Source organism: Galeopterus variegatus, unplaced genomic scaffold (assembly GCF_000696425.1).
Source record: "Galeopterus variegatus unplaced genomic scaffold, G_variegatus-3.0.2 Scaffold5760, whole genome shotgun sequence".
NCBI classification, from domain to species: Eukaryota; Metazoa; Chordata; class Mammalia; order Dermoptera; family Cynocephalidae; genus Galeopterus; species Galeopterus variegatus.
Window position 1 is genome coordinate 162,672 of NW_007731871.1, and position 10,606 is coordinate 173,277.

The 10,606-nt window shown below is 45.3% G+C and overlaps 2 protein-coding genes across 4 annotated transcripts in view; one reads left to right on the forward strand and one right to left on the reverse strand.

Moving 5' to 3' along the window:
- The window catches only part of LOC103605357 (leucine-rich repeat-containing protein 37A2-like), an 11,733-nt gene extending 8,232 nt beyond the window's left edge, over positions 1-3,501 (forward strand). For all 3 annotated transcript variants that reach the window (XM_008589925.1, XM_008589924.1, XM_008589926.1), the window contains 4 exons: positions 1,449-1,486; positions 2,818-2,869; positions 2,951-3,066; positions 3,307-3,501. In XM_008589925.1, coding sequence (XP_008588147.1) covers positions 1,449-1,486; positions 2,818-2,869; positions 2,951-3,066; positions 3,307-3,379 — 279 coding nt within the window. In that variant the 3' untranslated portion in view covers positions 3,380-3,501. The remainder of the gene's footprint in view (positions 1-1,448; positions 1,487-2,817; positions 2,870-2,950; positions 3,067-3,306) is intronic.
- A 2,788-nt stretch (positions 3,502-6,289) lies between these two features.
- LOC103605358 (chromosome unknown open reading frame, human C22orf39) overlaps positions 6,290-10,606 on the reverse strand; it is a 5,350-nt gene continuing 1,033 nt past the window's right edge. The window contains 2 exon segments of the mRNA XM_008589927.1: positions 6,290-6,622; positions 7,285-7,407. Coding sequence (XP_008588149.1) covers positions 6,290-6,622; positions 7,285-7,407 — 456 coding nt within the window.

Genomic DNA, 10,606 nt, shown 5'->3' on the forward strand with positions numbered 1-10,606 from the left:
AGGACCTCTGAACTTGAAGATGGGCTGTTTTAAATAAAAAAAAAAAACAAAAAAAAAAAAAAAAAGAAAAGAAAAGAAAAAAAAATCAAAGGCATTGAAGAAAATCTGAGAGAGATATCAGACAACCTTAAGCTCTCAAATATCCGAGTCATGGGTATCCCAGAAGGGGAGGAAAAAGGAGATTGCATTGAAAACATATTCAACAAAATAGTGGTGGAAAACTTCCCAGATTTAGGAAAAATCACAGATCTTCAGATCCAGGAAGCTCAATGATCTCCAAACGTATTCAACCCAAAAAGGTCCTCTCCAAGACATGTTATAGTCAAATTGGCAAAATTCAAAGACAAAGAGAGAATCTTAAGAGCTGCAAGAGAGAAGCGTCAAATCACTTATAAGGGAGCCCCAATTAGGCTAACATCAGACTTTTCATCACAAACCCTAAAAGCCAGAAAGGAATGGGATGATATATTCAAAATACTAAAAGCCAGAGATTGTCAACCAAGAATACTCTACCCCGAACAGCTATCCTTCCAAAATGAAGGGGAAATAGTATATTTCTCAGGCAAACAGAAACTGTGGGAGTTCACCACCACACGACCACCCTTACAAGAAATTCTCAAGGGAGTACTAGGTTTGGTTCCTGAAAAATAACCACCACTCCCATAAAAACCCAAGAAAAATCTAAACCCACTAGTATAATAAAAATGGCATTCATGAAGAGAATACAAAGAATTGACATCTTTACAACATTCTAGGACCATGGTATCTCATGCCACATATTTATATCTTCTTAACATCATTGAGAAGAGTTTGTGTTTTCATCACACAGATCTTACACATCTTTTTAAAAGTTTATTCCTAGGTATTTTACACTTTTATTGCTGTTGTGAATGGGACTGTTCTTCCATTTCCTAATTAATTATTGGGGGTACATAGGAAAGCTATTGAGATTTGTGTACTGATCACTTGATTTTGTACCTAGCCACCTTACTGAATTCTATTACTTCCAATAAAGATTTAGTTGTTTCTCTTGGGCTTTTTAGATTTTCCATCATTTCATATGCAAATAATGATAGTTTTATCTCTTCCTTTCCAATCCTTATACCCTGTTTACTTTTCTTATTGCATTTATTGGGACCTCAAATCAACAATGATGAATGGTAGCTGTCATAATAGGTGTCCTACACTTGTTCTTGACTTTAAAACCATGCTGTTGTTTAGGTTTCTGGGAGATACTTTTATCAAGTTACAGATGTTTCCTTTTTTTCCTACTGCATGCAAGACCCTAAGCTAGGTACTGTAGAAGAATGAAAGAACTATTGAACAGGATAGAGTTCATGTTCCCCAAAAAGTTATCTCACCAGGTAGATAAGACTTTGAATGAATAAAGATTTGAAGATAGTGATCACTGTGATGGATAATCATGATCCTGTTTTTTTCCAAAACAGATTTATTCTCACAGAAAAGTATCAGAAGGATCCCCAAGGTAAGTATTAATCTGGCAATTTTTAAAGTAAAATTTTAGAACTAGAGAAGAACTTAACATTTATCTATTTCAATTCCCTCAATTGCAGTGAGAAAACTGCCAGAGGCAGGAGGAATACTTCCTTAACCCAGGGCTCTGCGTGACCCCAGCAACATTAGTTCCCCAGGCAGAGCTGAGTTAGCAGTGACTAGTAAGGATGCACCTGCTGGCCTGCCAAAAAAGGGTGGAGGGGAGAGGCTTTGGTGGTGCCTGTTCCTTCTGCTGGGGAGTGGGCACCAGGCCAGGCCAGAGGCCTTCTTGGAGGCTCTGGAGAGGGGGTAGGGAAGGCCACATGATATCGAGGTAATTCAAGGCTCACAGAAGGTAGAATACATGAGTCCTTCCTCTAAAGTGGCAGGAAAACTTACCTTCTTATCCTACTGGATTTGGGGCCCCACTCTCTACTCCTTTTATACAAACCTCATAGAGCTTAACTAGAAGAGACCTCAGACAGTTTTGTCTCTTCCTTTTATTATAAGGAAACAGAGAAGGAGAAAGGGAAAATATCTTGCCCCATGGTCACACTGTAGTGAGTATCAGAGGAGGCTGATTCTTTTCCTAGTGGGGGATTTCTCCATTGATTTTACTGTGCTTGGGCTGTGAGCTACATTTTATGTCACGAATCAATACACACATATATAGACACAGGTAGTTTCTGAAATGACGCACTCTGATTTTTTAATATTCTGTTTGTACTCAGAAAGAATATCTTGTGTTTTAGTGCTAGTCATGTCCCTTAAACTGGTTCAACCACCCACTCACTCATCAGTGACAGCCTGCAGTATTAAAATCAATGGGGTAGATAACCTGGCTAGTTGAACCCAGGCATTTGCTTGATGTGATTCAACTTCTAGAATAAAGCAGCTAGGAAAACAGAGGCACCTCATCCACCACCCCCCAGCAGATGATGCTTGTGAGACAGTCTGAAAGGGACTGATGTAAAATGCTTCCGGAGACAGCAGACGCTTCTGCCCAGTGTGGCTGTGCACTTTGTTCACTGCACTAGGGCACTTGGTCAAGGGAGTATATGGGGCTGAAAGTCCTGCCTGTACTCCATGCTGCATACACAGTTCTCCCCAGAAACATTGTGAGTACCTTTTGGACAGACAAGGAGAGTTTCTGGAAGCCCAGCATGCGTGAAACTTTTTTGAAGGTCTCTGGTCTGTGGTGATTTACTTGTTGTGATTATGGACTGAGTTGTACATTTAGTCCTAATAAGACCAGAGATGTACATTGTGAGAGACATGGAAAATGGCATGGCTAATTGTCTTGTGCATGTGTTTTCTCCCAAGGGGCTTTTTCGGATTTCTGCTGAGGAGAGGCTCCGAGAAACATCAGTCTCAGGTAAATTTGAGAAGGATTCACTGTTGTGCCCAGAGATAGCAGGGGAAATGCAGAATTAATATTTCCCCTTTTATTTTCTAGAAGGGCCTTTTCCATTTAAGGAAGCCTCTTTGGCTTAGGGATATGTACAAACGGCTGAGTGTGACCCGCCAGAAAAACATGGCCAAAAAGCTGCATGAAAAGAAGTCTTCAGACGAGTATGTAATATACAAGAATAGAGGGCAAATGATTGGGAACAACTTAAAATTTGTATCTACAATGAGGAGATAATGAAAGTTTTATTTTTATTTTATTTTTTTGATGGCTGGTCAGTAAGGGAATCTGAATCCAGGACCTCGGTGATATGAGGCTGCGCTCTGAGCAGCTGAGTTAACTGGCCAGCCTGTTAGTTGCTGTTTTCAAGAGTAAAAGCCTTGACATTGTTCTTCTTATCCTAGGGCACTCCGTGAATCAGCCCGAACAGAGGACTCCGTGTTCATAGATATGCCTGACAAGGGAGAGGAAAGCTAGGTGCCCGAGGGGAACACAGAGTGACCCCGTCCTGCCTCAGGCCACCTGCAAATCTTATTTTCTCACCTTTCAGCACTGCGTATAAAATACTTTTCTTATTAAAACATAAAATTCGTAACCAATTCTAGCTATATGGTAAGAAACTAAAATGTAAATAGTTAAATATTCATATATAAATAACCAGGGCCATGGGCAAGAAAAGCAGGATCGAAGGTGGGATCTCTCATGGGAGCCAGTGGTCCCACAAGAGGCAATGCAGGCAAAGGACGAACAGGGCTTCTCTCCTTCGTTTCCCAATATAATCAGTTTCTTGGAACCTTAAAAATATGTCATCCTCAAGGCGTGTAGATTTTTAAATCAAATACCAGTTGCTTTGTGCTCTCTCCCCTGGTTTATCAAGAACTAGTCACTTACAACATACTTGACCTGCCCACAGGTCATCCACCTTCTGGCCCCCCTCTTCGGTCTTTGAGGTTGTCAGAGTATTTGGATCACTGAGCCTACCTGCACTGTAGGGCCACGTCCTTTCTTTTCTCCCAAGCCCTCAGACTGATGCATGAATGTGTGTCCTGCCTTGGTAAGGAGTTCTCCACCCTTACAAACTAGAGGAAAATTCACATTGGTTTTCTGTTTCTCATTTTAAAAATCCCAACCCTTGTATAGCTAGCAGGGAGGTGCTGGAGGGATAGGATAAAGAATGTGTGAAAGTAGTGATTTCCCAAGATTGCCCTCTGCGGGCCTTTATTTCAGAAAAAATAAGGGTAGGGTGACATCTCCGGTCACATGCAGTGCCCTCACCTCTCCTGACCCCATGTGGGTCATGTGTGTGTTGCCTGGCTCCCTCCAGCTCCGCCAGCACCACACCCCTGTCTCATCCCATGCAGACCCATGGCTGCATGATTCCAAGTGACAACACAAGTACAATTTGCAGAAGATGAAAGGCTTCCCCAACTCCATCTTCAAAGAAAAAGCCACTAAATAAATCACATTTAGTAAGTCAGTGAAAGTTAAACACATTAGTAAAAGAAAATCTGAATGAACTAGAATCCACCTATCTAAACACAAATCACTGTTGGCAGTTCAGTAACATGGATGGAGAATGGTGCCAGCCACAGGAGAATGGCGTGGAGCCCCCAAGGAGCAGCAAGACACACTGGGGACAGCCCATCAGTTCCTCATCTGGTTGATCAGCTTGCTGATGCTGGGCAAGACACCTGTTCTCTTGATACCTGCCCAAACTACCCCCCAAAGTGACTTACTGAGGATGAAAAACATAGTATTTAAATGGTGACTTCAGTGAGCCAGGAAATATTTACTGAGTTTAAAGCACAGGACTAAATAGTAATAATAATTGGAAGCGAAAGCAGCAGCAGCAGCAGCAGCAGCTACCATTACTTGCCCTCATTACTGAACAAACCAGTGCCTGGGAGTATCTCTTTCTGACCAATTTGATGCATTGGCCAAACTGACCAAATCACAGCCTAAGGGCAGAGGGCTGAAGGCTGAATGGAAATCCTTGTCTTTAGGTAACCTATCTTAAATTTGCAATTTTTAAAAATAAATTCTCATTTATCACCAATAAGATGATCTGGAAAGGGCAGGATCTCCTCATGAGATACGAGGTGCTCGGTTTCCCTGGGTTCAGGTTTCAGGCCACTCCCTTGGGTCTCAAACCACTCCCCTAGGACTCAAGCCCCTCCTCTGAGATCTGAGCTACCGGTTGCTTGTTGCACCTATTTTCAGCACAAGCACATGGAGATAGACTGCAGGGGGCAGATTTATGTAATTCCAGGGATTGAGCATGCTCGGTAGAATGACCTTCCACTGCAAGCGCTAGAGAGCACCTAGCATATTTTAAGTGTATTTGGTGGAATTTGATCAGTGAGCATGTTAGGAAGAGACCACTGAGCACGTGCAAGTCTATGTTACATAACCTGTTACATAACTGGGAGCCCCTCCCTTAGATAAATATTCATTAGATAGTGTGAATATGTATAGATAGCCAAACTATAAGAGTTAAATCCAGGAAGAAGGCAGGGCTGCTGCTCACTCTCTCTGGGGCCAGCCCACACTTCACCTGTGAGGTGTGTATTTCATGCTTTTTCTGTTAAACCTGCCTTTAGCAGGCTGCTGCTCACTGTCTCAAGCAAGCCTGCACTTTGTCTGTGAAGTATGTATTCGTTACTTTTGTATCAAACTTGCTGCAGCTGCCGCTCACTCTCTGGAGCCCGCCCACACTTTCCCTGTGAAGTGTGTATTTCTTATTCTTCACATTAAACCTGTTTTCACTTTCTGTTCAAACTGTGCTCTCGAATTCTTTTCTACGGCAGAGTCAAGAACCTGAGGAGGACAGGGTGGGCTGAGGTCAGCTATCCGACCTCCCCAAACCCTCTCCTCTGGTATCACTCGGAGTCTGCTTCTGCTATAACTTTTTCTCAACCTGAGGCCTATCTTTCCAAACAGTGTCCATTCATTTCAAACTGAGAAAAATCAATGAAATAGCTGTCCTCTGCACTCCTTCCCAACCCATGATCCTTGCCCACCTACCAGGATGGCGGCCCACGGGTCCAGTCCATTCTCCACCACTGAGAGCATTTCCACTCATGCAGCAGCTCCTGAGTCGAATCACACACCTGCAGGGACAGATGGCGGCCAGATGAGCCAGCTTTCAACTCACTCCCTAGCCAGACTCCCCTCCCAGTGTTACAGTGAGCAGGACTGAAGCCACGATGGGAACTAAAACAGCAAGGGCTATGGGCATATTTTAAAAGGACACAGTTTTCTTCTTGGCATGCATTTCTCTGAGTTCCCTCTTTTCTCATGGTTATTTGTTATATATATATATTTTTGAACAGGAAGTAGGATTTATTAGCAGGCATGAGTAAGGAGGAGGTGGCACAGTGGAAGCCCTCAGGAGAGCAAGGCCTGCCTCTTGTCCAGGGGGACACGGTTGGGGATGCAGTTAATCCCACAACTATCTGGGATCAGCCTCTTTTCAATGACCATGTCTTCAGATTCATCCACATGAAACTTGGTAAAGCCCCACTTCTTTGAGAGATGGATCTGGCAACCAGGGAACTTGAACTTATTAGCCCTGCATAAGGCCTCAATCACATGCTCCTTGTTCTGGAGCTTGGTGTGGATGGACATGATGACTTGGCCAGTGTGAACCCTGCCCACTGTGGACTGTGGCTTTCTAAAAGCACTCCACATATCTGTTGGGATTCTAGATCGGGGACAGCACTAGGTCAGACACATGAACGTCCATTGGAAAGGGCTGTCTCCAAGGTCCCTTAGGGCAACCCATACAAGCAGCAGGCTGTGTACCCTACCAAGGCTACTGTTTGCAGCCATTATATGCTGGGCCCCCACAAAGAAAGGAGCACAGTTGGTTTAACTGGCTGCAGAAGTTATTTGATATTGTGAACCTTGGTTATGGGGCAAGATGACATTATTTACATAAATGTAAAGTTGTCTTCCGGCCAGCCTGAAGCTGCAGACGTGCCAGGAGGCATGTACTATCCAGACCCTGAGATAACAGCAAAGAGCGAGTCTTGGTGAGACCTTGCAGCTGGCTCCTTGCACGGAGCCGCCACAGCTCATGTCCCCCGCCCTCCCGCTTTTCATTTTCCATGTATCATTCCCTCAGCCCCCTCTTTAAAAACCCCTTGGTAAAATCTGAGTCTTTGAGATGACTTTAGTCTACACATTCTTCTTCGGGTTTACTGGAGAGATGGGTTAGCTTCACATCTCTCCTCAGCTCACTGGTATTCCTGAACAAAAGCTGACTGCCAAATTCACCAACATTTGACTTTTGAGGGTCTGCTTTTGAAAGGGAGCAGGCAGCCGGACCTGGGCCTGGTCACAGATGGGTCCAGAGTGGGTGGTGAGGGCAGTTTACTCACCAAAAGCAGCACAGAAAGCCAGGGCCCTGTGGGATCGGGAGGGCATGGGGTGCGAATGAAAGGCTGATTCAAATACAGAGCTGAGGGTGTGATGGGGACACTGCAGCTGAAGGTGCCAAGAACCTGCAGGGACCAGGAAGCAGGAGCTCACAATTCACATTCAGGGCCTGGGCCCTGCCACGGCCCCTCTGCCCCTCTACTCCTCTCCTGTCCCAGTCCCCCGTCTACCAGCTCAGCAGTGAAAATACAACTGGAATAGCTTCAAAAGGGGAGGACCCTCCTGCCTCACTTGTCCTTCAGGCTGTGAGGGTCTTGCCTGAGCATCACGGAGACATATCAACATGGGACCACTGAGGGTTCTAATCGCAATTTGCCATTAACCAATGGTAAATAAAAATTATAGGAGGCTGCTGTTTTGGACTCAGTTCCTGCACTAGGCCCCAACAGACAAGACTAAAATTCAAAATGGAGTCACCCCTGGTAAATTCCATGTCAGTTAGGTTGTGTTCTACATTCTGAGAAATCAGGAGAAAGAGGTAACAGGCAATTTCCTGAACAGGACAGTTTAAATCTGCAAGAGGTGTGATACTGAAGCTCATTTTGCTTTAATCCTGACACAAAAGAGACAGCCAGAAGTATCCTGATGTAAACAAGTCATTTTTCTATTGTTCTTCCTGTCCCCACCTTACAAGAAAAGTAACTTTGAAATGACTGAGCTGCTTTCTTGTTGTTTTGCTGTCTTCAGCCCTCTTCTGTCTATAACATCAGCCCATTTTGCTCAGCTCACTGGGACACTTATTTCATTTTAGGGAATGAAGTGCTGCTGCAATAGAGCTCCTTAACTAAATCTGTTGTCATTGTGTCCTTTGACACCAGCTAGGCATGCTAGGACTCAGTACCAGACCTCTTGGATGGAGGGTAAGAATGTGTAAAAGGCCTAGCACATGGCCTGACACACACCAGGGACAAACGGTATCTGTAACTCCACATTGCCACTGCCTAAATGAGTGTGCAAGAGTAGAAGTCAGTAGTTGTTAAGTCCCTCGGGGCAGCTGGCTTCCTCAAGGGGCTGTGTGGGGTGCGAGCCTGAGGGGGCTGCTGGTTGGCCTGGCCCCACCCCAGCAACTTGGGAAGACCTGGGCTGGGCAGCTACATTTACATTTAAACAAATATCCAGCTCCTGCTGACCATCAGGGGACAAAAAACGAACTCAACATGGTTATGGCTGTCTCTGCTCTCAAATAATTATGGCTCGAAGAAGTTAACACAACCAAGAAATATCCTCAATGGAGAGAAATGCCCTCACCAGTGAACATCCACAATCCTAAAATTCACATTTGTCTCCTTCCTTCCAGTTCCTTCCACCCACCTTTCTTATTTTACCTATTTTACCTTAGAGACATTTGGACAGCTAAGATTTAGTGCCTCCTTTTTTTTTTTTCAAGATGCCAAACCATTTTATTAGTGATAAAGAGATCTCTTCAAGAACTATTGTTCTTGTGTAGTTCATACACATATATTTTTAAAACATCTACAAGAAAATAAGCATGCCAAATTCTAATACTGTCCGAGCTCAGCAGTATTAGGTGGGAAAATCTAACAAATGTGAATTTAATTTTCAGCTTCTATTTGGTTTCAAATGTGTGCAGTGGCTTTTAATATATTAACGACCAGGGGAAATTTTGAGGGGAGGAGAACTAAATTCCATGTGTTTTGGGCTTGGATTTCTTAAGCCAAGAGTCCATGAACCCTTTCTATGGAGGGTTATGTGTCCTGTAGCTGTGTGCATTTCTTAAAAACCAGAGTCTCCGGGGGCCTACTTGGGGGCTTCGGAGGTGAAGTGTGCTGGTGCAGAGGGGCCAACAAACCCCACCTGCTCAGCGCACCCTGGCTACGTCTGCAGTGGAACAAGCAAGTGGACTGGAACAGAGTGTGAGCGTCATGCTTTGGATGCTAGGGGCTGGCAATACACGGTGGTCTCCAACCCTAGGATGTGGTGGCCTGTTTCCCAAGGACAAGGAAAGGCTTTCACAGTAGTATAACTGTTTAGCTACCTCATCCTGACCCACCTATGTGTTCACATGGGTCAAGGTTACCATTCCAGAGTTTCCCTGAGAATCCTAACCTCAGGACTACCATCTCCTAAGGGGAGCAGGAGCCAGCCTGACCTGGCTGCTCACAAGTACCTGCCCCAGTGCTTGGCTTTCTGGAAGCTCTGGAGTGGGCGCAATTGTCTTTCAGAGCATCACAGTGGTGGGGTGCCATGAACGCAGGTGAGGGCTGGGCAAGTAGGGCTGGAGATGTCCTGTTCCGTGTTCCAAGCCAGGCGGGAGCTTGCAGGGATCCATTAGACTGTTTGGGCTGGTCATAGTCCTTAGGGCTGTGCAAAAGCCCCACTTGAAACACACCTGAGGAAGCCGCACAGGTCAAGGGCAGGGGTGCTTGTCACTCATCCTTCTCCTCTTGAGGCAGAGGGAGGTGCCAGTCTGCAGGGGGGCTCTGCCTGGGGGCCCACACCAGTGCATGTTTCCGTGCAGCCTGGACTCGAGCCCGCTCACTCTCACAGAGGGATCGCTGTGCAAATGAGACTCTAGTCACTTCCCACCTCACAGCTGGGCCCCAGGGCCTGGAGCACCCTCACATGGCCCCTGTACCTCCCTCCCTCAGCACCGCCCCCTTCCAAACACAGATGGACAAATGGGAGTGTTCAATACGCACTGCTGTGCAGCTCAGCTCAGCTGTTTTCACCTAATATACCTGATGATTATTCCATATCAGCACACACAGATCTAGATCATTCTTTCTCAAAATCTACTGTGAAAAACTACTGGGTAGATACCATAATCTGAGGAATTTTAAAACATCATCTCCTGGTCCTCAGGGTTGGATGGCTTCGGTTGACCTACTGAGCCTGGAGCAGGTTCAACTGCTGAGAATGAGGCTGGGAGGGCTGAGTGGAGAGGAGAGACAAGAGTCTGAAAGAGTAGCTGTGGACAGCTACAGGGAGCAGCATGGTCAGCAGATAGGAAGATGAGGCAAGAGAGGGTGCCGTAGAAGGGCAGGAGTCAGACAATAGAATACTGGCATGGGGCTGTGCGCAACAGGTGCCACTAAATCCAGCAGCTTCTCTTGGCCACTGTCCCCCAAAACAGACAGGGCAGTGTATCACAACAGGGCTGACCTCTGCTGTGGGCCCTTGGAAAATGTCGGGTGCTATTCAGGCCTCTTAACATTTAATCTGTCTACTTGTCTATCTTTGTTCATGCTCTATTGTCTCAAATAAAAAATTTTTTTCCCCTTGTTTAAAAAGTGATCAGAGGGC